Here is a 27,574-nt window from a genome sequence, read left to right as displayed (position 1 = left end):
TTCTGTTTTCTGTTTACTATTTATTGTTGTGCTCTGCACTTGATCATTATGTACATCTTGTACCAGTAAACAGACCTGAAAGGGAACACATGAACACCCTTTTTACACAGTTTAGTAATACTTGAACAGCAGACAGGCAAACACTTAACGTACAGTAGTTTTGTTTTACAAATCGGATCACTTCCATACGTAACTTCAACCAACACACACCCATTGAATACAATATAGAGGTTAGCTTTTTAACATAGCCGTAAGACTGCAGATAGGGAATTCAGCCAGTGAGGGAGCTCGTGAGGGTCATTTCACATCCTCAGCGTCACTGGAGCTCAGGAGCACATAGTGTCACTGGCGCTTCCAGTGTCTGGTAAATCAACGGGGGAAGCAGTAGCCTCTTTTCTGACCCAGAGTCTTGTTCAGGCACCCGTTTCAGTCAAGGCGCTCTGTCCAGTTGCATGAACAGCACTTTAAAGCAGACATACTCAGTACGCAGTCAAAAACCCCAACAAAGCCAATGTGCATCGTGGGGAATGATGAAGTCAAAATCTAGAACTCCAAAACAGACAGAAAGCAAGAGCATGATATTGTTACATTAAAAACATTTCATGAACATGTGAAGGCAAATATTCGTCTCTATTTGTGCGTGTGTAAATTTACTGTAAACAGATTTTTGATCAGAATGATGTACAGTACCAGTCAAAAGGTTGGCCACACGTTCTCATTGAATGGAATGAGGAAATGCGTCCTAACTTTTGACTTTTACAGTCGAGCTCTGTCAGCATTGCAAACCGGGAGGCTGGAGATGTTCCAGGATCACTGGAGTCCTGTGAAAACCTCGAACCCCGAAAAAGGAATTTGAGAATTACTTCAGTTTTTTGCCTTCCAATTGGTTATTTCATAAATTATGTTTTTGCATGCGTTTACAGAAGGAGACCATGTCAGCAGTCAATTTCCCAAATACAGAGAGACAGCATTAGAATATTTTTGATATTCTTTAGAAACCTGCGACGTGTCAAACCATGTGTGTCGTTCCTAAATGTTGATATGATTCCAGAATTACTCATCCAGACAAAAAGCTGCATGATAATTATCAATAAAAGTGTCAGTGCTGTGATGGATATGTCTCGGAACATAAAAAGATTACCGTCCAATCATCGTAAATCAGTGTTTTGATAAAGTGTTGACAGCAGATCGATACAGGATCTGAGAAAAATGAATAATTTGAGATGTGGTCATGTGCGATACACTAAACCACATTAATGATCGTTCTATCAGTGGACATTATCATCTGACAGTATATTACAGTGGATGAGTAAAGATAATGGCCCTAAAGTCTCAAACACGTCCTTTACATGCGTTTAGCTGCTGCTGATCAGTTCTTTTAAACCACAAAAATGCTGCAAGGTTGATACACAAAACAAACCAAATTAAACAAGCAATATGTGAACAAATAATAAATAACAATGGCTTCCCTTCAGAGCTGCACCGAGTGAAGTTTGTGCTTTCACAGAGCTCCCTTGCAGAGATACATGTATTCATTAATGAATGAGTAGGCATGAGGCCCTGAGGTGCTCCATGTATGGAAATGAACATGTGCTAACCCTAAAATACAGTACTCGATCCTCATTTCCCTCAAACATGGAAACACAGCAGGCTTGATAACATCAACACACCAATAATGGATCACTCTCCTACAGTACAAGCACCTTTTTGTTAATCTGAATATTACGTCAGCAACGGAAACTGTAGTGGTCCTCCGACCGGTGTTTTTATTGTAGAGCCACATCATCTGCCTCTTCTATTGTCCTCAGCAAACTAAATAAATAAGGCTCATGGAGAAGGAAGCAAACCAGAAATCAACAGCAAAAGCGCTAGTAGCAGTTTTCCTACCATTACAACTCCTAAATAAGTTTTAGTTTTTGTGGTTAAAATGCTTTTAAATGCTTATTTGGGCCTTACAGACTATACTGGGGCTCTGGACCTTTTACTCTCCGATGCGTTTTTCTCTTATCATGTGGGTCTGTCGTCTCTCGCCCTTTTTTAATCTGTCTCCCCTCAATCAAGCGTTTCTTTTTGTTTTCCTAGACACCGACGGGGCTCTGCTTTGATTGCCGGGTGTGTTTCAGGGCCAGGGTGCATCGCATACATACAGTAAGAAGGTACATTTGAGCTACGGGGTTCTTCTGTTCCCCGCTCGTCTGGTGGCTGGAGTCCTGTAGTCCTTTGACAGTCTTTGCAGATCAACTGGTCGTTCTTTGTGTGTTATGACACGAGAGGTACGGGTCGAAGCACAGGTATAAAGGCAGATGTTTTAGGGCTGTAGCATGTTGATCAGAAATGATGACACATTTTTAGGATTTGATGACGGAATTAGGAGGGACATCCTCTGCTGACTCCCTTCCTCTGTTTATTCAGTAGAGGGGTTTTTGTCCTTGGCTTTCAAATTCTGACCAAGCGTCATTAAGTTCCATGAAAATCATCTTGGCATATTGTTCATAGGGTTGTCCCGTCGCCTGTGAGAGGAGACAGAAAAAACACAAATAAACCCGCTGAAAACTCACCTGATGAAAATATACTTGACAAAAATGGGTTATCTTTACTTCGTTCACTTTTATAAATGGTGTATTTTCTTTTGTTGCTTCTATTGAAGTGTTAACAAGTTTGTATATTCTATTCCAAGTGTGTGTGTGTGTGTGTGTGTGTGTCATTATGCATGTGCAGTAAAGTATGTTTGTACGAACTGTTTTTACGTTTTCTTGTTTGCATTTATATTTTGTCATTCTGAATCAACTAGTCCTTGTTTTTGTTGGCTCGTGCACTTGTATCATATTGAAAGAAAGTCTGCCCTGTTTTGATTACTTGAATGCTGATGTCTTAAACTGATTGATCAGTGGGTATTGATCTTGTGATCCACTCACTAGACCACTGTGATTTTGGGTTGCCCCTACTGATTAGAGAGGTGATGATAAGAAAGGTCACAGGTGACATTTACTTTTTCATTGCATGCATGCTGGTGACGTCTACTTGCCAATACCTCACAGCCCATCACGGAGACATGAGCCTAATCTAACTGAGGAGTCCTGACAGTAAAAAGACTCTCCTGAAGGCTGAAACCACAGGTGAGCCCATTTCACTGGCTGCTGCTATGATTTACCTTCTCCTTTCCTTGCCATTTGTAAGCTGAGATTTAGTTGTGCTGTGCTGCTGCTGGACGCTACATCCTCAATTTACTGATTCCTTCACAGGTACAAACTAATTTACTCGTGAATCTGACTGTGAGGATTTGGAGGCAGATTTTGTGGATTCATCGCAACAATGCGCCTGATTCTACGCCTCCTGGCACTGATCTTGGTGGCGTCCTGCGTGGCAGCCCCAAAGGTCATGAAGGCACCAGACGTAAGCTTAGATAATGTCAATATTTTTCTGACTATGGCTTGGCAAGTAGCCAAGCACGTGGGCCCAGATTCCAGCTGTTACGTCTGTGGCCTATTGCCCTACACAGCAGGAGAAGGCCTACCTCTGATGGCCTTACCTGCCTCTGACTGCGACACCTGCCACCTGATGCACATTCCGTTGTCCCAGTCCTATTCTCACCCGGATTGTTCCCAGCTCAGAATGAGACCACTTAATTGTTCTACAGGACACGGGAACTGCTACAGGTGTCTCGAAACTCCCAAACCTGTCGCCATACAGCTCATCCCGCAGAAATTCCCGTGGTGTCTCGAGAACAACGGCGGGACGCACGTGGGACATTCGGACTGCCTACGTACATTCGAATGGGACCCGAGTCAAGTAAATATGGAATTTAAATCTCTGGATTCTGCACCCCAGGGTTGTTTGGCAGCAGCGGGCCAGGTTCGCTTCAGCGCCCTTGCTCGCCGCACTGCCGGGTGCTCCATCTCATCCCCTGTAGGAATGTACTGGGTGTGTGGAAACCTCGCGTACCCGCATCTCCCCGTGGATTACAAAGGCCGCTGCGGATTGGCGTACGTCATCCCGGCAATGAGAGTGGCTCGTTCCCTGCCCAAGAAAGCTCCGAAACGGGTGCAACGTGGGCTTTCAGATACCTTCGGGACTCACCATCAATCGGATTTCAAGAACGTACTCGGCCCCCTTCTTCCTTTTTACGGAGTTATGTCCGCACTGGATCAAATCGCAGATCTGTCTCATTCGATAGAGGTGATTGCCAACGAAACGAGCAAGGCGCTCATGCTTCTGTCGAGTGAACTTGCCTCTGTTAGACTCGTAGCTTTACAAAACAGGGCAGCCCTGGATTTTCTTTTAGCAGCCCAAGGAGGAACTTGTGCCGTCATTGGTTCCGAGTGTTGTACCTTTGTGCCTGACTATAATGCTACCATTGGCGATGTAGTCAACCACCTTCGAGATACTGCTAAATCTGTTCACCAGGATAGTTCTGGCTCTTTATTTGATTGGTTGAAAACCGCTTTTGGTTCATTGGGTCATCGCGCTGTTGAAGTACTTATCGTTTTTGTTGTTTTCATTGTGTTACTCTCTTTCTTTACATCGTGTGTGAAAAAGTTCATTTTCAATATACGTTGAGTTAAATGAACTATTCTCAATCATAAGGCACAAGCGTTTTCCTTTTCTACTTTGACAACATGACTGATCCTTAGACAGCAAATGTTTCTTAGATAAAACAGTAACAATGTGCTTCGAAACACATCAGCAATTGTCTTACCATCAGAATAAATAATAAATATGGTTTTGAACAGGATATGGGTTTTAAAACTAATTTATGTTTGGTGTTTCAGGGACACAGCTGTAAAACACAAATCCAATAAATTAACAACTACAATCAATTTTGAATATGCTGTAGGTCTGGAATTGGTGTTGACACTACTCTGTTATTGAAGTTTAACAGCAGAGTCAGCAAGAAAGGTCTGCTGATTCAACGAGGACCCTTTAATTTCAGCTTCATATCCACAACATGTGAGCATAAACTTCAAAGCAAATGTTCCTCAATTGAGAAAAGGGAAAGAGCATGTTATTTTCTCTCCCTGTATTCATACAGGAATAGATGCTCACTTTATTATCATTAGCTCCAACAGTCATCACGTGTCTCACCTTATCTGGATGGACAACCAGGACGGCTTTGCGGTAGACCTTTTTGACCTGTTCCGGAGTGACCAGGTCAGCCATGCCCACAGACTTCCAGCGCGTCTCCCCCTCCCACAGCACAGTGTGCATTGTGGACAGCAGAGCGCGGATGTTACGCTCCTTCCCCTCGATCCATTCCAGGATCTGGGTCACAAACCGGAGAGGGAAAGACGGGGAGCCATTAGCCATCGTGACTAGATTTGGAACAATAATTAGCGGGAATATATTTTCAGGGTTTTGTAAGCTCTTGTTTTAAAACAGAGTAATTTAAGATTAAGTTTTGTCATGGGGGGCCGACATTGATTACCTGATAAAATCTGTTGACAGAAAAGCTTTAATAGCACAAAGGTTTTTGAGTACACCATCCTACTTTTATTCTGCTACACTAAATCAAAGGAGAGAAAACCTTCTGAAATATGTAGTGATGCTCAAATCTCAAATTAACATTCACAGCAAATACGAAAACAAACTAAATAAACAATGAATACACAGATGTTGCTCAACGTCACATCGGACTCTTGCCTTTATTTTCTCAGGGTCCATCTCTTTGGCCATCTCCTCCTTCCTCATCTCTGCTATAGTCCTGGGCCCTTTCTTTTCTTTGGTCCCTGCGAAGCCCTGACCAGACAGCAGGTCATCAAAGTTGGCCTGCGAGGCTTTGGGCTTAGAACCTGCTAGAGAGGAACAACAAAAACACAAGCCATTATAAGCCACTTACCATCCTGCACTGTGCACTCCAATGCTCTGTAAACTACTCATTGAGTGAGAGTGAGTAACTCCCACTAAAGAATGACTGTGTCAAGTACTTTATATAACAGAGAGAGAGACAACGTCTCATCCACGTCTCTTGCTCACCCATGCCAGCCTGTGCTTTGGCCCCTGCGCTGGGCGAGCCTCCCCCCATTGCAGGGAAGCTGACATTGTAATTGGGTCGGTTCTGGGGTGACGAGTGTGGCATGGGGGTGTGACTGGGGCTGGGCTTTGGCTGCGCGGCAGGGCCCTGTCCTTGGTGTTGCCATCCTCCACCGCCTCCAGCACCTGGCTGCCACGAGGGGAAGCCGGCTCCTGCGTTGGGCTGCCGCCCGTCGGCGTGCTGGGGTGACGGAGGAGGTCTTGATGGGGAGCCAGTGGGAGGGATGGACGGGGCAGTTCCAGTGGGAGTGGTGGGTTTGCTGGAGAAGCCGGGACCTGCCAGTGCAAGGGACAGAGATTATGACAAATGCTAGGAATCACAATGGCTAACGTGCTACAGAATAATTACAGTGACTGACCTCCGAGGCTTCCCCCGAGATTTCCTATGTCAGCGAACGGGTCCAGGTTGTTTGGCTTGGTTTGGTGGGTGGGGGTGCTGTGGACCGAGCCTGTGGGGCTGGTAGTGGCTGACCGACTGCCCACACCAAAGCCTGCTGCCGGATAAATACACAAACACTTGACATATTTGTGGCTCTCCGATTTACACATTTCAACCAGCTCACACAGATGGGAAAAAGTTTAGTTGGCTTCCCCAACGATGTACTGGATGACATTTAGTGCTGTTGTTGTTTATCTGTGTGTGACCGTTTGTGTGTTTAGGTTCCTGGTTCCTACCTGCGCTTGTTGTTGCAGGTCTGTTCCAGTCCCATCCTCCCTTCGCATTTTGCTGCTGAATATTGACAGTTGGGTTGGTGGGCGGGACGGGGGAACTCCGGCCTGTTCGAGCACATAAAAGTTTGTCACACTCTGAGCTGAGGACACAGTGACTAATCGACCCACACAGCCTGAGAAAATAATAATACTCGCTGGGTTCACGCCAACAATATATAGCTTTGCATTTTGATTTTAGCATGAAAACCGATAAGTCAACTAATACAGTTCTGTCTCGCTTCTGTCGGGCTCATACTGCTCTCAGGGTGTGAAGTCCAAATAAATGTCTTCATGCTGATAATTATGCTGATGGGGAACTATTCCTACTGGAGGCGAAATATCAAGTTCATGCAATATCTATGTGTACAAATCAGACAAGCTGCAAATACATGCCAGTCCATTCCTTTCCACACAGAAAACATACAGAAAAGGAAAACTATTGCATAACCAGTGTGCAAGTGAGCAATAACAGAGCACACAAATATGACAAAGATATTAACAAACATAAATCCATTTTAGAAGTTTTAAACAGAGTTGATGCACAGAGACATGCGCTTAATGCGTGACTTGCAGATTATGCATAACGTGCCTTACCCTGATATGGACTGTTTTATTACATCCAAAATGTGGTGACAGTGTGCGGCAGAAGCATGCCTTACCCAAGCTGGTGGGCTGCAGAGTGGGTGATGGAGAGCGAGCAGCATGCAGGAAGGGGTCTGTCTGCCCCACATTACCTTGTCCAAGAAATGAACCCATCATGTCCTGAGGCTTAGGCATGGGACCCGTCCCAAAGGGATTAAATGCTGTGGGAAAAGAAACAGACCCACCATTATTATTGCCTTACTCAATTGTATGACCAAGATGTTTTATGAAAGTTAGATTTTATTTTCTTTACTTTTGATCACAGAATGTTTTTTCCATGTACCAAAATGAAACATACTTTAAATTCAGAAGTTACTGTCACATTTTATTTGTGATTGATTGCAGAATGCATTGCATTTTGTCAACTAGCCAAAAATGTTCTTCATCTTGCTTGCCCTAATAGCCTTTGTTTTGATAAAGAAATCAATTTTTTGCGATTTGGGGTGACCCACTTTTTAGATGTCTATATTATTATGACACAGGTATGACAACTTGACTATAGCTTATCTTTGCTTGCTTACAAGTTTTATTTTGATGCATTTATATATAATTATTATTAACCTTATTGGCTTACCAAAATTATTTTAAATTAAGGTATGTATGCATTCATGAACAGCTTTGCATCATTTCATGAAAACTGTGATAAACCGTAGAATGCATTCGAACGAGCTGGTCAACTGACCCTTGGTTCAAATAACTACTTTTTCTTCATCTAAGTCAAACTCAACTTTCACTCTTAATTAATTAGATCAGTCAGAGAAAAACTAATGCAAACTTACTTTGAGCAATGTTGTACTTAAAAATGAGTGTAGTGTTTCCAATAAAATCCCTTTCCCACGGGATCTCACCTGTTGGCGCAGGAGAGGGGCACGGCGAGGCAGTGCTTTGGGCTACTTTCTGTGGTGTGGACTGTGCCGATGATGCCCCACTGGTTGGCTGGGGTGGGCCCCCAAACAAGTCTCCTAGAAGGTCAGTAGTGGCGGCTGCAGCAGACGGAGGGTGAGACGAAGGCCGGTTGATCTCCTCCCCATCGAGGCCAAGAAGATCCACTTCTTCGGCGGGTGCAGCGGCGGCCGACATTGGAGATGGGGGCCTGGGTCTCGCGGGGGCCGTGCTTGCGCTGCTTCGCTGGCTGGAGAGAGAGAGCATCTCGTCGTCCGAGGGCTCGCTCTCTTCGCCGTGGCTCCGACTGTCTGCGCCTCCGTGAGGCCGACTTGGCTCTGCAGGTGTATGAGAGAGAGACAGAGGAGAGGTTTCAGGGGTGGCCAGATGGCACAGAGGCATACCAACGGTTGAGACGGATAAAAAGGAAACTGTTTGGGCAAAGTAGACATAAATACAGAATAGGTTAAGAGGGAGTTGGGCATAATGGGCATAACTATGTAGGTATGTAGGACCGCTAAAAGCACCAGTTTTTCTCCTGATTCTGCGTACCGTGCTGTGATACTCTAAACACCAGACTTCTGCAGTTTGCCACTAGTAGCTGCTCTTAGCTACAACAATTAGAGGATGTAATTTACATAACAAAATAATAAATCCTAGTTTATGGGTTCAATCGATACAGGATGCTTTTAAAGAAGGGAAAGGAATCTACTTGCGACTATAAACCTAGCTAGCATTAGTCTAAAGCAATATTTCACTTTGGTAGAACATGTTTATCTGTATCACTTATTGCTCCACAGTTCCTCCCTTTACTTCCATTATTTACCATCACTGGGATTGTTTGCTTTTTCACCCAGTTCACCGTATTTCTCTTTGTGCAGTGAAAATTGGTCTGCTGTTGAGGCCACCAGCGGAATTAGATACAACAGCAATGTTGTATGTCTTCAGATGATTGCTTATTAATCAAGAGAGAGATTTAAGTCATCTACCAAAATGATATATATCGCTCCATAACAAGGGGTTCATTTCAATTCAATCAATGCAGATTGTAAAAAGACTCAGTCACAGAAGACTTATTGGTCCATGATTGCATGATTGAATTGAACCAATCCGTGGTTACGTTCAGGTCCGTGGTCCTCTCTATTCCTCTCTATTGTCTTACCCTCCAGATCCAATCCCTCCATTTCATCTTGTCGGTACAGGAATGAGAGTTAGTTCATCAGTGTGCTCTTGTGTCTGCATTCATTAATATGTGTATATGTGTTTTGCACCATCCTAAACATTTGAGCATATACATTTGGTTTTGACTTTATTGGGCATTTGTAGATTGTAATAGGCTTTTAGACTTTTAGCTTTTGGTTTAGCATCAGCTTTTGTAAGTAAGGACTCCTGTTGATGGTTATTTTAGATGAATGACTAGTAAGTCAATTAACCAATTTTAGCTGTTTTGAATGTACATTCATGCTTCGGAGCTCTACAGAGCAAATAACTATTCAGATGCATTCACTAAGGTAGAAGTTATCATGCTGAATTAAACCAAGCTACTTTGCTTTGATTTTCTGTGAGTGCTAAACACCGCCTACCGACATTATAATCTCTGGGGGGGTTTTCTTTGTCTAACGTACATGAGTCTTTGAGCCTTTAATGCCTTTTCCTGAAGGCTAATTAAAGACAAAAAGCTTTCTGATCAATCATTATAAAATAGCTTCCCAGCTAAAGTGTGACGTACATTAAGCCTATGTTATTGATTCAACATACATGCACAGTCCACATTATTGTTTGTGTGTCATATTTGCCCCCAGTGAAGCCGTCCCCACTCTACCAGCAATAGCCAGTGCATCCTGATGCTCCTGGTGGCAGGAGAAGAGCACGCTGGGGTTCAGATCTTTACAGGGGAACTGCTCCCACGGTGGCGTCAAGTCTTTTTGCTTATCCATCCCCTCCACCTCCAGGTCCACTATCACATGGAAGAGTTGAGGATACTTCTCCGGAGAGTCGCAAGCATCCAGCTCTGGTCTGAGAGGAAGAATGTATGTAGGTTATAGTGGGAAGCACAGGGAGGGAAAACAGACGGCGTTTGGCAGGATTTTTTACAATATGTTTTTCTAAAAATCATAATTTCAACTCGGTCTGTCAAACAATTATTAGCGCTCATTTTGTATTTTTAGGTTGTTGGTGGCAATGTGAAGATCTGTAAAGGTATCAGCAAGGTGATCAATCAATCAATCCTAGTAATAAAATATAATAAAAGTACTTACTTGTTAAACTTCAACGTGGCGGTACCAGGAGCAATGAAGCCAGTGTGGAACTGGATCTGGAAGATCTGGGTGTTGGACACCTAATGACAGTAGAACACATGTAAGTGTGGGTGATGGGATATTAGTGTCATACCTATTTGCATCAATAGTCATAGCTGAATAGTGCGTATGGTCCTTATGGGATATACACTTCATCTGTTAAGAGACTGTGTGTAAACATGTCCACTTCAACCCATTTACCTAAACGGGTTCAAACAGTAATTGAAAAAGCTGAAATATGTTTGATTTAAATGGCTGGTTCCTTTGACCTGGGTTTCCTGTAAAAGCTCTAGTTCTATGCGACCACACTTTTAAATTTAATTAAAACCTCCCATGGCACACAACCTGAAACCAATATCAGCAAGTATTCTGTTGAAATTATACTTGTTGAAAATGATACTAGTGGAAAATACAAAGGCCTTAATATGCTAAAGGCAAAGCTTTCATTTCAGTATTGTACAAAACATGTCATGCGCTGCTGTGTTCACAATCGCACAAACATTTTAGTCAGGTTTTGTTGAGATGTTGACCTCATCAGTAGACAGACATGCGTTTCAGTAAGAAGACGCGGTGGGATGCAACACAGAGCGGATAGAGTTTACTTTGGCCTGCAGTCGTCCCCCGATGGTAGACCTCATGTGGTAGACTGAAACAATGACGTCTCCTTGCACACTCACACCCAGAGGGAAAACCACTTTACCCTCTTGAACCCTGTGCTCTCTGGAATGTTTGTGAAGGAGAAACAAAAAAAAAGTATAATTATAAAGGACACGTTGCGGAAAAAGACTGAGGAATGATGGGAAAAGAGCATGGTGTGTTTCAGACCCTTTCATCGTACCTTCAAACACATCATACGCCCTTCAAATGAGAAGCCCGTACCTCATCCTCTCGTACTCCTGTGCAGTGCTGAAGATCTTCGTCTCCCCAATGAGGACGTCGCAGAAGGGCCGACAGCCGCTGCGCTGCTTGTTGAAACAGGGGACCGGAGTAATGGTGAGACTCTTGATCATCAAGGGCTTGGAGTGCGGTAGACTGGGCTTCTCTGATACCATGCTACACACATAGCCTATGTACCTGCATGGAGAGAAGGAAATGTAATCACTTCTATACTAGTTTCATTTGTCAACGTTATGTCATCTGTATGTGATAAGGGGGTTGTTGAAGCTGCCGTTTCAATTCTCAGCAAACGAGCAGTAAGGATGTTGTTGGATGTTCTAGCATATACTGATAAATAATACATCCACTGGGCAAAGCCATAAGGGTCTGATTAAGATTAATGCCCAGGCTTAGGAAACTGAGGACTCCTGGCTGCACTGTTTGAGCTTTAATTAGCGTCGGCCCGACAAAAATTGTTCTGATACTATGCTAGAATCCCAAAAGAAATGCACTGACTTCTGAAGTGGCAGATGCCGACTGTGTTTACTTTTGACAGCTTCAATATTCAGTGTTGTAGAAAACCAAAGGCGGAAGATATTTTTAGAGGCCTCAAAATCTAAGCATCTAGTGTTTTTCTAGGCACGTTTTTTCTTCCCTTTCTCTCTACCTTTCTTACACCATTCTCTTTCTCATTCTGTTGCAACCACACCCCAAAAACACAAACCGGCGGTGTGATGGCCACAGGCCGGAGCCTGGTCTCTTGGCGCTGAGCAACTGCATAGCAGGAACCGGGTTGTTGAAGAGGTGGCAGAAACAGAACATGGCACAGACCAAAACACCCGAGGGACCACGACCATCCTAAAAACAGACAATAAGGGGGACGTGTCAAGAATTGCCAAGAAATCCCAGGTTATATTCTAAAGCTTCAATAATATTCTTTTTGGTCTCTTATGCCGTGCACTGCTTCCATCTTTATCTTTGCATCGCAGCAATGACAGAGTGGACATGTATGGAATAAGCCACAGAACACAGAGACAGTTTATGGAAAAGTCTGATGATGAAACCATGTGCCCAACCAGGCCAACATTCTGCGTAGCAGTGGTAAGGGTGTTTGGACACTGAATGAATTCACTGTCATAAATTGACTCAGTTCACTTCAGGTTACAGAAGGACCGAAGCATTCCTGTGATCCAAAGCAGAGAAAATATTTTGTTAAGAAAGGAACAGCTTGGTGGAGGTTATGCAAGATGCAGCCGTTTGCCAAGCAAAACCACCTCGACTTGGCAATAACATGCTCACCAGCGTACAGTGTGGCTGTCACTGAATTAGAAAAGACAGAAAGGCCTGTTTCACTGAGCATTTTTATTTAGAGTTTTAGCCGTGCTCAGATATGCTTGACATTATCAAACCTTTAAAGCATCAGGAGGTAGCATAGCTGGCGGTAAAGTTGCAACTTGCACCCTGCAGAAAGCAAACGTCACTAAACTAGAGCCAGAGTTAGTTCTGTCTGCTGAGTTTTTCTGCTGAGTAAAATATGCATATTGATATGTAACATTTTTGCAAATATATCCCCGAAAATACAGCACTTTAATGGTTTTGGGGTTTTTGGTTTATTACTAAACACGGACACATAAATAATAGACACATATTTTTAAGTGCTGTGCTTGAGAAAACGGGTGAATTCAATCCAAATCCATTGGTGAGATAATGATCAAAACTGCCTCTGTACACTGAAAGGGCCTTCACGTCATAGGTGACTAAATGAAACGTGGCAGTGCACGTGGTTAGAAATGCAAAATTATATAATACCATCAATTCGAGGAGAGGGATTAATACAATGAGCGTCTTCTTACCGAGCAGGTGATGACACACACATTTTTGGGATTCTGTTTGAGCCAGTTGTGCATGTTCTTACACACAGCAAACAGGTTGTGGAGGCTGGGAGCCTGGAGAGAAGGCCAATTGCATTCAGAAACCTGAAAATGAATGAGAAATAAATGTCAAAGGAAGTGAGGAAAACAGGGATTGAAACAGAAACAGACAGTTCTAGACCTGGAGAAAAGCAGGGAAGAGGCACTAAAACGAAGGCAGAGAGAAAGGTGAAAAACGCAAAAACTAGTGGAAACCCAAAAGTTACTCAGCGGGGGAGAGAAAGGAGTGGTGGAGGTTAGCAACCACACTCCAACATCACAGCACCACAACACAGCAACGAGTCATCTGGCAGATATACAGAAACTAAGCAGACAGGGGGCCCTCTTTGACAAGTTAATCCCACATCTTTAATCTTCAGCTAAGTTTCTGCTGTATGGTGGCAGTATTTCTTTTATCTAAAGACATCCCACGTATGCCTCTCACCTATGAAAAAGTGCTGCATGACTGCATGCTTCTGTAAACAACGAATGAAATAGAATAGATGGAGCATTCTGATCAAAATCCTGCTTTTGAAATCATAATTTGGTGGGGACACTTGGATTAGTGAATCCCAAATTAGATATTTCATTTAGAGAAACATTGGTCTCTGAAGTGATGAAGTGAGTCACTGCTGTTTAACATCTCTTGAAGTATGGAGATGTTTATCTCCGTTTTGTAGTGTTTTAAGTGTTGCAATGAGGTAAAAATGGTGAAGCCACCACTAACAATTAGACACAAACATCATACAATACATCTGTAGCTTCATGAGACACTGTCACACTCACCCTGTTGGAGAATTTGGCGCCGCGGTAGTTACGCTGCGATAGGTTGAAGACAGTGTAGTGGTCGGCATGGCGACTGTCAAGGAAGGAGCGAATGTCCTCTACGTGGTTCTGGTAGCCGATCTGCACTGACTCCGCCGGGTAGGTCATTACTGAAAAGAAAATACACCATTCAGCTGCTGCATCTCTGGAAGAGCCCCGTGCCCTGTTGGTGTAGATGTTTACATACAATGTATAAGCCAAAAGCAACATCCTCCATCTTTTTTCTATCTTTACAATTAATCTACAATTAGTGAATTGAAATTTGAAAAGAAGGAAAGTCTAGATCCAAGCATGACCGCTGCACACAAAGCGTTTAGGATAGAAGCCCCCAGGTGACAGATGTTCAGCTGAATATGTTCTCTAAAGGACACACTGTGGATCCACACTCGTGAGCATGTGCTGCTGGAAGCAACGTGGGTACGATGGATGAGTTTGGACGGAAAGCTGAGGTCTGAATGTGACTGCGCTTGTGTAGGTTAATGCGGTCACACACATTATTGTATTTTATTATGCAGATTAAACAGACTTTTTAAGTTTATCTAAAAAGCTTCTTACTCTGAGATTTGGGGCCCTGCATGAACACATATCAGGGTGTTTACAGTGGAGCAAAGTAGTAGTAGTAAAGGATTAATTATTTCTGCAGACAATCACAGATGCACAGCCAAACGTGTTTACCTATGATCCGGGATGTGATGTAGGCAATATCCAGCTCCCCTTTAGTGTACCTGTAACAGAGAAAGGTTTTTTTAAAGAACATTTGTCATGCAACTCTCATGACCGAAAAGTAAAATAGAATTGATATAAAAATCTCTAACAATATTCCAAGCACAGCAAATGTGATTGAGTCCACTGATACCCCAACAAATCCTTGAAATATGCACACATTTGTGAAACCAAACACCCTTGCTCGGTGTTATATTACAGGTGTTAGACAGGTGCTGATGGTTTCAGACAAAGGAGGCATTTAGACAAGTGAGTAAAACAAATGCCCCCTTCTTCTTCTTGAAAATATCAAATCATTAAAAAGAAGGAGATCAATTGATGACCAGCCTCCAAAAGGTTGATCCATCTGCTTCTGGCTGTCAGCGGCTCTGCAAGTTATGCACAGCCAAGTAATTTGATTTAAAAGGCTTTAGAGCAGAAGCTTCCGTGTGTTTGGCTTTGGGGGGGTTGTCTTTTTCAGGCTCATCACCCTAGGCTGATCAAAGGAATACCATATGTGAATCCTTCAATCAAGCATCACTGCCTTTCATTCCTAAATCCAGCTATTCCATATGGAGAGCAGCTGCGGTGCACAAACGTGCAAGTAAGAAACACTGCACCATGGAAGGGAAGGAAAATAGCGCATATGAAACACTTTAAACGGGTGCAGAGTGGAGTGTAATCTGTTGTAACAGAGACTCACTTGTTATTTTCTTCTATTTGAGGAGTCATTTATAAAATGGCCAATCGCGCAGGAGTGCCATATGGCCCTGATGCAATCCTTGACCTGGTTACGTAATGCGGTGCTACTCAACTAGCGTGTGTTAAGGATGTCTAAGCATTTTACAGTGTTACCCTTTAAGACATTTCAGGATATTTGGATTTATCTTAAATCAACATGCACGTCAATTCCAAAAAATCACGTGTTTGTTGTGTGACATAGACAACTGTTCGTAAAACAGACACGTATGGTGAGTTAAATCCATTAAAGCTGTTGCGCCTGTAAGCCCTCATTAATGAAGTAATTGGATCACACTTCGACTTTCTATTTCCAATTCTGTGCATTTATGCCTTGAGGAAAATGTTGGCTGCAGGTTGCACGGTGTTATGAAAGGTGAATATCTGTGCTGCTGTATACTATATCACAAAGAAAGGCAGATAACTTTTTCTTCACCTTGTTAAGGTTGCTGGATCACATCTTGTTTATTACTTTGGGGGGAAAATAAAGGAAGAAGAACGTTAGAAAATAAATTTGAGGGAACGAGGAAAACATTTAATCTTGTCCTATTTTTGGTCCAGAAAATACACAAATCTGCTGTTGTCCCTGCATCCATCCTGAAACAGCTTGTTGGTTATTAAGGGAGGGAGGCAGGTCAGGTGTCGGGTTTAAATGGCCGTGGCCGAGAGCCATGGACTATGCAAATGAGCAGTCTCCGTGACCTCTTGAAGTACGAGCTGCAGCCAATTAAAATGTACTGCAAGCTGTGGTACAGAGAGCGAATAGACGTAGACGGACACGACTGTAAAGAAGGGCAATGCTGACACCAGAGACGTGTGTTCTTTCTGCTGATAAAGATAATAACAGCAGCAGTTACTCTATAACTGTTTCCTAACTGTTATGTGATTCACTTTATATATATATATAATAATATATATAGAGAGATTTAGTGACATGAGAACTTATTTGACAGTCTGTATGGATTTTTAGATATTTGGTTACTGCACTGATTCATTTCTACAATAGCTTTGCTTTGGTCAACTCTCTTATTTACAATATCTCATCTTTGTTCTTCGTCTTGCATTTGACATGTTTAAATGTATTCTCCAGTAATGTTTTCACAGATTCACAATTACAATTTTAGTCCAACTTCAGTCTTTAACTTGTGTTGAAATTACTTTTAGCTCGCACCATAGCACTGCAGTTAAACGCTCAGTGAGGGAAGTGAGTGGGAACAAACACACACACACGTTATCCACAAGCGCTAAAACTAGGACGAAGGTGAACATCAGGAGCATGAGAGTCATTTTAAAGCTTCACTACAGCCGAGAGTTGTGTTGACCTCGTCCCAAGTGACTAAACACACACACACACACACACACACACACACACACACACACACACTCGGACTGGATTATGATGGATATTTACTTTGGGCACTAGAAAGAGACAGGAAAAAGGAGAAATAATTACAGGGAGGGAAAGAGAGATGCCAATAGAGTGTTAGTCATATTGAAATGGTGAACGATGAGAAATAGAAACAAGAGAAGGACAAATGAATATGTGTTTGGCAGGGGAAGGGCGGAGGGTGTCTGGGTGCCGACTAAGAACACTGTGCCTTTCACGAAACCAGATCAGCCAGACTGGTCTGGTCCGTTGCCATTGAGTTTCTCACTGACACAGAACAGCCGAGCGTTACAAACAGATTTGTAAACATTGAAGCAGGCTTCAATAAATAATTATGTGACCTTTGCCTGGAATACAGTGGATGAAAGATGGAGATGAACCAACAAGGTCTTTTTGGGATGTTAAAAGTGGACCTTGTTAACAAGTGAGCTCGCCTGACCACCTCTGTCAGAAGGTATAGCAAACATCCAGGCTTAAAAACGAATCAATTTCATAAAATTGATTTGTTTTTTCATATCTGCCTTTATCTGCTTTTATATAAATATGAAAGCAGATATATGTGTAATTGAGATACATTAGCAATGGCTTGATATCTAAATATTTCTTGAAGCTAAAATAGGAAGATAGTTGGAAAAAAGGATTATAGCCTTTGGGTTCTTTATGTCGGTCTCAAATCTGCTTTAATTTTGTACACTTTAAAGCAGTGCTAAAAGGTAAACATACAAAATTGACAAACCTTTTCTTATGGAGGTTATTTCCTATTTAAACATTCAGAAGCATACAGTGGATAAACACCGTTATACAATTTAGAGTCTGCCTTATGAAGTCCAATGTTCATCAGTCCAACTCCTCGTAAAGCTTTGGTTCGTCCCCCACAGACCTCTAAGGAAAATATCTGTATTCAGCTGATAGAGGCTCCATTACGTTCACCAGCTGGTATCTAAATGTCTGCTGTTTGGTCTCGAACAGGACGTGCGCAGGTTTGAAACACGGTTGATGAGAGCGGTGAGGTGAATCAAAACGATTAGTTATTACCGACGAGATAGACTCAGATAAAATATTATGACACCCTTGATTTCATTTGGTGATTAATATATTTTGGACACGGGAGGGTGGGAGAGAGAAGCCTCTTTTGCAGGGTGATGGAGAGCAGCGCACCTCTCAAGAACACGCCATTAGATCCTGCAGCTCGTTATCAAATATCTCTAATTAACTGCTGACTTAAAACAGGGAAGCCACCAAAGGCTGGACCCAGAGAATCATGCTACTCTATATAATCCGTACGCCCGGAACAGGCCTGCACATCTACTGTATCGTCTGTTATACAGCTCATTTCACAAGATGTTCATTTATTTATAATGGCAATAAACCACAAAGTGAGCCCTCAACCTCGGAAATTCAGCTGTGATGTCACAGCCAACTAGAACGAAGCTATGAAATGTTATTCATACAACGGCACAGTGAACTCTCCAGTGTGTCAGATCACAGCGGGATACTTTATGTTGACACTTCTCTGCCGTCGCCAAAGAAACCTGTCAAAGCAGTTTTAAAGTGTACCGCACTAAACTGTAGCTCATTAAAATACCTCTGCCCATCTACTTTTCGTTTCCAAAGGCTTTTTTATCCGGTTGCCACGGTAGCCTGGTACCCCTCGCCCCATTATCCCAACCACCCACTCACACATACATATACAGTCAGCACACAGACCACCTCACACTGGCCCTGAATGAAATGTATCCTTCTGTATCAGTAGTGCACTGGCCATTTGGCTCACGGAAGTGCTATCAATAATTCAGCCAGGAGAGGAGACAGCAGAGAGAGGAGAGGAGATGAAGGAAAGGTGGCGCTTTGAAGAGGAAAACACCAGGGGATCGCCGCGGACAGGAGAGTGGGAGTTTGTCAAGATGTGAGCGGCAGAGGAGCGGAGACAACGCTCAAACTTGCTGAGTCAATAGTGAGGGAGGAGCTGACGATACAGAGGCCCCTTTGTGCTGCCCTGTGCAGATGCCTGTGCACAAACACACTGGGACGGCCGAGCCGTGCCAGACTCTGCTGCCCCCCTCTTTCCTCCCTCGGCCCCTCTAAAGCTGTTGGACACCCATATTACATTGTCATCGCCTGCTGAAACAACATTCAATTGGTCTAAGTAATCGCTACAATTCAAAATGGGGTGAAGTACGATGCATGGTGCCGTGAAACTGTTTCGCTATACTTTATAAACTGCTCGCATATCACTTGTCACACAAGCGTTCTTACAACAAACACAGATGCGAAATAACAACTATTTCACTATTTCCGGTCACAATATCTACACAATAACCATACTATTATGTACAATAATATCCACAATAACTACACAATATCCAAATTAAATATTTAGGATACAATGTTGACATCGTTGAAGGCCTGTAATTTTGTAAAGACTGCAGATGACATGTAAGCTACTTACATCATACATGAAAACAGACATATGCCATAACAAGCCCTATCACTGAGAAGAGGAGGATCCTTTTTGATTTGGGATTAAATATGTTTTCAGCGGTCGCTGAACCCAGCATAGTCTTGTTAATTTGGTTTCAGTTTGGTTTGTAGAAATAGGTTACAGCAGCAGCACTTACTTACCGATACATACTTTTTAACCCAAATTGCAGGTGAGAGCACTTGCACCACCAGCAGGCAAAGTTAACTTGTGCAGTTTGTCGTCTTAGATTCTCCTGATTCATTTGGGAAAGTAAAGGTGAAAGGATGGAGATTGTGACCGTATTTGATTTATCTGAAGAGGTAACGGGAATAGGAATGCAGAGGCCGAAAAGAAAGAACACAATAGAACCTCATGTGCATGAATGCAGCACTAACTTACGTGGCAACCTGATGCATGACCTTGGTGGAGGTGTCTTTCAGTGTGTCCTTCAAGTTGTCCTTGAAGTTGCTGAAGAACTTCCCAGCTCCTCCCTTCACCATATCCAACAGTCCTCCACTATAGTTAGCATCCATATCTGGGGACAGAGGACCATTAGGCAATCAGCATCCAGAGGGAAGCACAGTATACACGGGAGCCGACACAGTAAGGATGCGAACAGAAAAGGCCCACTTTCATGTAAATGTACGGATGTCTTTTAAGACTCTATACATTACTAAATAAATGTATACAAACTGGAGTTTTTCATTTGACTCGAGTGATGAACACATGAGTCACTGCACAACACACCAAGAATATACACGTGTAGGCGTAACAGAGTGAGGGACAAGGACAAAAGAGACAAGACGCATGGATGCCCCGTGGAGCTGTGCATGTCCATGTGATGACACGGTAAAAGTAAACGTTGGAACAGACCCGAGCGTTCTATCTTAGTCAGCAACTCTTTAGTGATTAGAGATTATCCTCTCAAACACTACACGCATAGCAACCACAGTGGCATCTATAAAAGGACTGAAAAAATAAATGTTAACTCTACTGCTGACTGAATCTAAATTCCAAATCATTTCATTTGTTCATTGCATGTGGGACTAATGACATACAATCATCATTTAATGGGACACTTTTCTTCTGGAACTTTCGAAACAAAGGGGGGTGAGCATATTTCTCAAAATATTGAACTATTCATTTAATACGACGGCGAATACGGCGGCCATGTCTTTGCTGAGGAGCGGGAACTGAAACACTTCCCTTGCTTTTGGGCTGCATGTTTTGGTCTATTTTTAACATCCTTACTATGCAAATTTCCGAGTGAGCATGACAGAATATTCTTCCCTGAAATCAAGAGCAATGTGAGCTCAACCTGCTTCTGTCAATCATATTCAGTACCTGCAACGGTACAGGCGTGTCTGTTATAGTGAAGGAACAAATGTGCGTAGAAACAATCTCACTGCCGGAAAAGCAAAACACAAGTCCAGGCCAAAAGCTCACCGCTCTTCCTTACTCGGACCCCCTCCTATTGCTTTCACAGCCGGCCAATAGAAACAGAGAGAGAGGGAGGGAGAAGGAAAGAGATGACCCGGGTGGAGAAAAAGACTGTTCTCCTTATGTCCACAGGGATCAGTGGGCTGTCTGAATTTGTTTCTCTCTTCGTACAGCCTCAAACAGTCCTCCCTATATATCCAGCTCGGTGTGCATGACACAGATGGATGCATGCACACAACAATAAGGCCTGACAAGCCAACGCGCAGCGCAGCATCGCAGCAGCGCAGCATCGCAGCATCGCAATGTCAGTGCTACTTCACTGTGCCGGGCCGCGTTGCATCCTGGACTCAAATGACTGTGACGTCAACCCGGGACTCTCGTCTGCGTGATCATAGACGCTGCTGATGAGACAAGGAGTGTGTGATTAACAATCTGAATTTTCATACCTTTTTACAAAGGTTAAATTTGTCCATGAAAAAATATTTTACAGCGTGAATGAACACCCTTTCTGGTTAAATGTCTGCTATCCTCTTTATTCTGTGCCTCTATTTTATGTTTTGTCTATTTCTTTGCATATCTGTTAGCTGGTTATGTGCCTCTGTGTCTGTGGCCAGATGGACGTGGGAGGGTGCAGACTGTTGAGCCAGTTACCGTGACAAACCTCGCTAATACGCACACCAGGGGGAGGCTCTGATATACGTTGCATCAGATAACACAGCAGCATCAGACGGCCAAGCCACTCACAGTGAGACAGAGCGGGACATCAACAGAATAGAGCTCTCGGCATTGCCAGATGGATCAATGAACGTGGCTTCCTTCTTCGGGAGTGCCAACCCTTAACCCTCAGCATTGGGCCGTGTGAACGGGACAGATGGATACGTGGACTCACACAGACAGAGACATACATGCGAGAGACCATGGTGGGGCCTGGCGTACCAGACAGACATCTGACACCCTGCCGATCACCAACAACCCCAATCCCCTTTGCCCACTGACCCTCCTCCTCCTCCGGCTTCTTTTGTATCACACAAATGTCCATCATTGTAGGCTGGCTGTGTCCACACAGCACTGCAGCGAGGATCTAAAGACTTTATCTTCAAACCTCCAAATTAAGGGACGATTTGGAAGTTGAAGCTGAGTAATGAAAAAAGAGGCATTTATTTTCTTCCCCCTACTATTCATTGTACAATATGATTACATATGAATATGATAAGTAAAGATGTAATTAGATGCTATAAAAGTTAGTCTTGTGTTGATCAAGATCTATACATCTTTCTATGTTTGGTAAATAATGGTGTTTTGTGCCTTTTTGGACTGGCCAAGTGTTTAGCCTGACAGGGAAATATAATTAACTAAGTAATAAATAGTTAGTAGTTGTAGTATCATTATAGCAATGGTTTAAATAGCAATATTACGTTCATTCTTCTCAAAGCTCTTTTACCAATGAAAGAATTGATCTCATTGAGGAATGAGGTGTCAAAACAATTGAGCTAGTATAAATGGATGAGGCTCATAATCCATCATGTGCAAGTCAACGACACTTCTGAATTTAGAATATTTACAATTTCAGATTTAAAGCCCATGTGAAACAGTACATAGGCAACGGAATGTTGTTCTTGTGATATAAACATCCCTAACCAATGACTGCAAATGAGTTAGCTTACAAACGCTTTCATATTTAATGTATTTTAACACATTATGCTCACTAGGATAGTGTAATATGTGCCAATGAATATTCTTAAATGATCAAAACACATCTACAACATCCAGTCTGGTCTGTACGCTATTAAATGCATCAGTAGTGGTCACCTTCTGAGAAGGGTTAGCAACAAACCCGATGGTGCAGGGACATGTATCTCAATCCGTTGAGGTTTTATGTGGTGTTGGAGCCACTGTGAGCCCTGCGGGGAGGTGCATAGCATCTCTCCATACTTCCGCTATGGCTGGCCATGTTTCCCACCGCTAAAACCTTGACCCTGACACCGGGACAGTCACCGGATCCGGTAATACCGCGACGAGTCATCACATGTTACACAAGCGCTCTCCACGTCCCGCGTGCGATCCCCCATGCCACGTTCCCCGGGGGGGGGGGGGACGCTTACCTGAGCTGTCCATGGTGCTGCAGTCCTCCTCTCTCAGGGAGCCAGCCTTCGGTCCGAGGGTTGACGCTGTGGTGCTCGCGACTGCGCCGCCGCCGCCGCTGCCGCTGCCGCTGCTCCCTCTGCCGACGCCGAAGCTGTCTCCGCCGCTATCGACCAGCTGCAAAGATTCATAGCCATCATAACTAGTCTTTTTCTTGTAGGCCCCTAACAGGCTCATTACCAAAGCGCACAAAAAAAAGAAAAAGGAAAAAAAAATCCGTTAAAGACAAAAGAAGCTGCAAAGACGTAAAGGCTGCGCCGCGCCGTCACCGCGTCGGGCGCCGCACCGCCGCCGCTGCTGCTGCTACTGCCGCTGCTGGGTGCGCCGCATGTCCGAGCAGGAGAGGACGACCCTCCTTTCTCCTCTGTTTTATGGGAAGATAAGTATTTTGCCGGTCGGTCGGTGTCTCCGTCTCTTCCCCCCCCCCCTCTCTCTCTCTCTCTCTCTCTCTCTCTCTCCCCCGCTCTCTCTCGCTCTCTCCCCCTCCCCTCGCCTCCTCTTTCCTCAGCAGCACCGCATTTTACTACGACGCTTCTGTCGCTGCTGCTGCTGCTGCCTGTGGACGTAGACTCTAATCGTCTCATGTTATGCTGCATCTAGCTGTGGCTTCTGTTTCTGTAAAGGAGGATTTGTCATATTAAGAAAGTACAAAAATATGGTACCGTAAGAAAATATGCTTCGGGACTTCGCCTATTGAGCAGCACATAACAATATAATTAACCATCAGGAAGTTAATAGATATGTCATAATGATGGCGATATTAAAATGGATTAAAATAGTTCAACACATTGCTTTCTTGATTCATTGAATGCTAGAAAAGAATGGCCATCACAAGTCTTCAAATTCCTCATAGCACATCTATCATAAAGCGATAATACATTTACATTGATATTACACAGAGATATAAATAATAAATATTTGGTTAACATTATGCATTTGGGCCCTTAAAAGGCTGGCCTTGTCGGTATAAAAGTTCAAATGAGAGGAGTCGTCAGCATTGCATGAAAACAGCGCCATGCTTGACTCAAAGGAAACTGCCACTGCATCAAGGGAAATGTTCTCAGTACTGCAGCAGCCTCGGAATATTAACCGGCTCTTTGTGATTTAATTAAAAGCTTAAAGATTTGTAATCTTAGCTCTAAATGTTGTCTTGTTCGGGTCCCAATATTTTGTTAAATGATCCTGGATTCATGAAGGACAGAACATTGACCATTATATGGCATGCTTCCTTCCTTGGCCTTGTCCCCTGGCAACAGAAACCCTGCATGGTTCTGAAAAGAGGACATGAGCCTGGGAAACTCTTTTAGGGGAGCAAACTGGAGCTCAAAGCACAGCGGGAACGGAATGTCCAAAAGGGAAGGAAAGATACCCCCACCGTCACCGGACATGACGGGTTGCTGCTGCTTTGTTGCCATGAAGCTTCCTGTCCAAACTGTGCCAACCGTGTTGAGGATACAGCAGGTGTGTTAAGGACGTCACAGTTTCTGCCCCGATCAAAGGTTTTCACACAATGCCAAGTCCAAACCCAGGAGGAAAAACTAAATCGAGCTGAGATAAGTTAATGCTGCATGGGTTCATGGACAGAAAAAAAATCAATATAAATCACCATGAAAAATTAAAATGGACATAACCCACTTATTCTTACATTGCATTGAGAAAATAAGTCTAAATAAAATATACAAAATATATAATAATATACATATGGTGGATTTTGAGTTATGATGCCAGTTGTGGCATTCATTTGCATCCCTTATAAGATTCTCAAGAAGCCTTTAGATGCAACGTACAGTGAATTTTCAACTGTTTAATAATTGTGATACAGCATATGGCCTCATGGTAATTAGTTATTACCATCAGTTGTAAGGATGCATTAAGGGTTAATGATTACTCCTCTCGGTTAAAGTAGCATCCAGGAATCTGCTGGACCAGCTGTAAGACTCAATGGAGGAGACAAAGGACTTGAATCAGTGAGACTTTAATACAAGGATTCTTGTTCTGTTTGATAAAAACTGAAACATAAAAGATGATAAAAAGCAACATGTCTTTATAGAGGAACGACAACGTGCATGCTGCCCTGCTCAATAGCAATTACAATGAGTGAAATATTGTAGAGTACTTGAAAATGTAGAGGCCACATCTTTGCTTCGCTAGTTTGTGTAGATCTTGTGTAGAGCTTCAGGCTTTGACCCAGCTTGGACTTGGGGGTAGTTCGACTGATACCTTGTATGTCTTAGAGAAATGACTAGAGTGGAGATGACTTATATTTGTAGTAAAGAAGTTAGCATTGCAGTGGTGCACAGAAAGCTGCACGGGAATTTGGAATTATTGCTGAAACTAAGCCATTTCAAGTTTAGGAATAAAATCGCTTTTAGGGTTTTTAAGCGTCAACGTAATAGGCAGAAATGAAAACGCCACCGCTATGCTATAGATTAACGACACCGTGGTCACATAGGCTGTAATAAAGGATGGCTGGCGTGCTGAAGTTTAGCTACCACATTATTTAAAGTAACTTCAGAGTTTAAGAATTCAGGAAAGGGGCATTTTTACTGAAGTATATTTTTTAGAACAAAACTTTGAAATCTCGGAAGATTGTGTTAACCAAAAAACTTATTTCAGGCATTTTAGCAAAAACTCATGAAACAAAACATTGACGTAAGGATGTGGGTTCAAAACTGAAAATGTTATATCAATCCCACATACTCTTCTGAATTTAATTCCACTTCCATGTTTTGGGTCTCAATCCTGAAGCTTTCTAATATTCAACATTGAAAAAAATAAATAAATAAAAATTACGTAGTTAATGAGAGAATATTGGGAATAAATTACCATTGCCAGTGCATAAAACCTCACGAGCTGTGTTAAGCTGCTCACGTGACCTGCGCGCCATATTGGGGATGTGACGTGCTGAACAAAACAAGAAAGGGGGCTGTGCGCGCAATGTAGAGCCATGATGAAGACGGTGGTCTTGATAACACTGATAATCAATACAACTACCAATACACATCGATCACGTCCAAATAGCCATACTAGTAAATAATAAAGGAAGCTCGTGCCGTCACTAAATCGACCCGCGGACAGGCTGCTGGTGCCTCTCGCGGGTGACCCGATGATGTCATTACTGTAACGACATCATCAGCTGACAGAAAAGCCCCCTAGACGTGAAATCAGTCCAGCCGTTCATCGAAAGCCACAGCACAGCAATGACTATAAAACAGAAAATAATCGACACCTGCTGAACCAAAAATAACCCGACAGATGCCACTCGTGCTGCTCGCGAATTGCACGAGCATCAAAACCACGAAGAGGCCACACGTTTGTGTTTTTAGATAAGGATGTCCCAGCAACATATTTACAGACAAGAGCGTGTTGGTGCTAAAAACATGTGTCCATCTGGCGGGGGAAGGGTGGGGGTGGAGGGGAGGATGTAGTGGAGTAAAGTGCAGTTCCAGAGGCAGCGCAATATTACGTAACATCCATCCACACACGGAGCATGATGCGCTCTCCTTTTCCCCCCCCCCCAGATGTAGGCCACGATATGCGTCTCATCAATCACATCAAATGAAAAGAAACCGATGACATTACCTGACAGACTGCTTTCATTCATCGGATGTTTCCGTCTGGTGTCGTGGTGGAGATGCGCTTTTTGAGACCGGGTTGCGTTTACAGGCAAACCGACCTTTGATTTGTCATGCGCCTCCTGTCAAAGGTCAAAGCATAAAACGTCCTTGCGAGATCCACCCTTCTGCAAGGATTGCCCGGAATCTCCCACGTTAACCTCTCGGTAAATTGACAGAACGACAGACGTTACGGCATCACATTTTGGCACGAGCGCACCAAACAGAGTGATCGGCGGTGGCGATTGGTGGATCTGCAAATGATGCGGCTGCGCGTAAAACGACGTGCAAGGTGCAACGGTCACAGTGGAAACTGCGCCGCTCAGCGAGCTTTGCGCGAGTCGCCTGCACAGCCTCGAAAAAACGTGGAATGGAGCTCAGGGAAAACTGGCTGATTGCTTTGACGGTCCCGCTGCTGCGCGCAGGTGCTGCAGGAGAAAAGAAAACTGCGGTAATCTAGAAAGCAATACTGCTGATGAGTTCCGATTAGAACATAATTGTCGTGGAGATTATAGATTTCTTTTCTTCTTTTTTTAAATTAGGTCACCAAAGGATTTAGGACCGCTGTCCAACGGTAGAGGTCCCCATAACAACAACAACAACAACAGAGACCATATGGCCTGTGAAAACAAACACTGACTGAAATGCAACACCACATTGTGCTGCATTTCAGGGTTTGGTCAGACCTGATCTAAATCTGCTTCGTGGTCACCGGCTATAGTGCTGCACCCTCTGTGGAAGGTAAACACAGCAGATGGGAGCGTAATCCGAGATTCTGATGCACGTGGGGTTTATTTAATAGGTGTTGTGTTGAAGGAGAAGTGTTCACACGTTCCTCCTGCTGCTCCTTGTTTTTCTCACATGATATGAAAGACCAAGGAGCAAAGAAGGGAGGAGCAATGCATTAGTTACTTGCACTG

The 27,574-nt window shown here is 43.4% G+C and overlaps 2 protein-coding genes across 18 annotated transcripts; one reads left to right on the top strand and one right to left on the bottom strand.

Moving 5' to 3' along the window:
* On the bottom strand, positions 1-27,005 carry dnajc6 (DnaJ (Hsp40) homolog, subfamily C, member 6). Of its 17 annotated transcripts, none has more exons than XM_078108140.1 (20): positions 26,623-27,005; positions 23,001-23,157; positions 19,858-19,993; positions 14,846-14,895; positions 14,132-14,280; positions 13,289-13,411; positions 12,160-12,293; positions 11,439-11,633; positions 11,162-11,279; positions 10,521-10,600; positions 10,085-10,278; positions 9,425-9,451; positions 8,229-8,600; positions 7,398-7,541; positions 6,703-6,804; positions 6,387-6,521; positions 5,971-6,303; positions 5,638-5,789; positions 5,083-5,259; positions 1-2,510 (listed from the first exon to the last, which is right to left on the bottom strand). In XM_078108140.1, exons 1-20 carry the CDS (start codon positions 26,638-26,640, stop codon positions 2,409-2,411), a joined length of 2,898 nt encoding a protein of 965 aa, XP_077964266.1. In that variant the 5' UTR covers positions 26,641-27,005; the 3' UTR covers positions 1-2,408. The 17 variants fall into 17 exon arrangements, with proteins under 17 accessions (XP_077964266.1, XP_077964267.1, XP_077964268.1 ...); XM_078108141.1 differs by having other exon boundaries at positions 5,638-5,786; XM_078108142.1 differs by lacking the exon at positions 9,425-9,451.
* On the top strand, positions 2,868-4,824 carry LOC120824020 (endogenous retrovirus group PABLB member 1 Env polyprotein). The gene is made up of 2 exons (XM_040184569.2): positions 2,868-3,116; positions 3,243-4,824. Exon 2 carries the CDS (start codon positions 3,313-3,315, stop codon positions 4,555-4,557), a length of 1,245 nt encoding a protein of 414 aa, XP_040040503.2. The 5' UTR covers positions 2,868-3,116; positions 3,243-3,312; the 3' UTR covers positions 4,558-4,824.
* Positions 27,006-27,574: the final 569 nt, after the last annotated feature.

Source organism: Gasterosteus aculeatus, chromosome 8 (genome assembly GCF_964276395.1).
Source record: "Gasterosteus aculeatus chromosome 8, fGasAcu3.hap1.1, whole genome shotgun sequence".
Lineage (NCBI taxonomy): Eukaryota > Metazoa > Chordata > Actinopteri > Perciformes > Gasterosteidae > Gasterosteus > Gasterosteus aculeatus.
Note: the sequence above shows the minus strand (reverse complement) of the source record. Positions and strands in the feature narration are given on the sequence as shown.

Excerpts from the sequence above, each read along its gene's own strand:
- LOC120824020 (XM_040184569.2), top strand. The coding sequence starts at position 3,313 with ATGCGCCTGATTCTACGCCTCCTGGCACTGATCTTGGTGGCGTCCTGC.
- dnajc6 (XM_078108133.1), bottom strand. The coding sequence starts at position 23,217 with ATGAGCCTGTTAGGGGCCTACAAGAAAAAGACTAGTTATGATGGCTAT. Across the intron at positions 9,452-10,084 it reads GGATGCACTGGCTATTGCTG|ATGAAATGGAGGGATTGGAT; the intron begins GTAGAGTGGGGA and ends TGTACCGACAAG. Across the intron at positions 5,260-5,637 it reads TGGACCCTGAGAAAATAAAG|ATCCTGGAATGGATCGAGGG; the intron begins GCAAGAGTCCGA and ends TTTGTGACCCAG.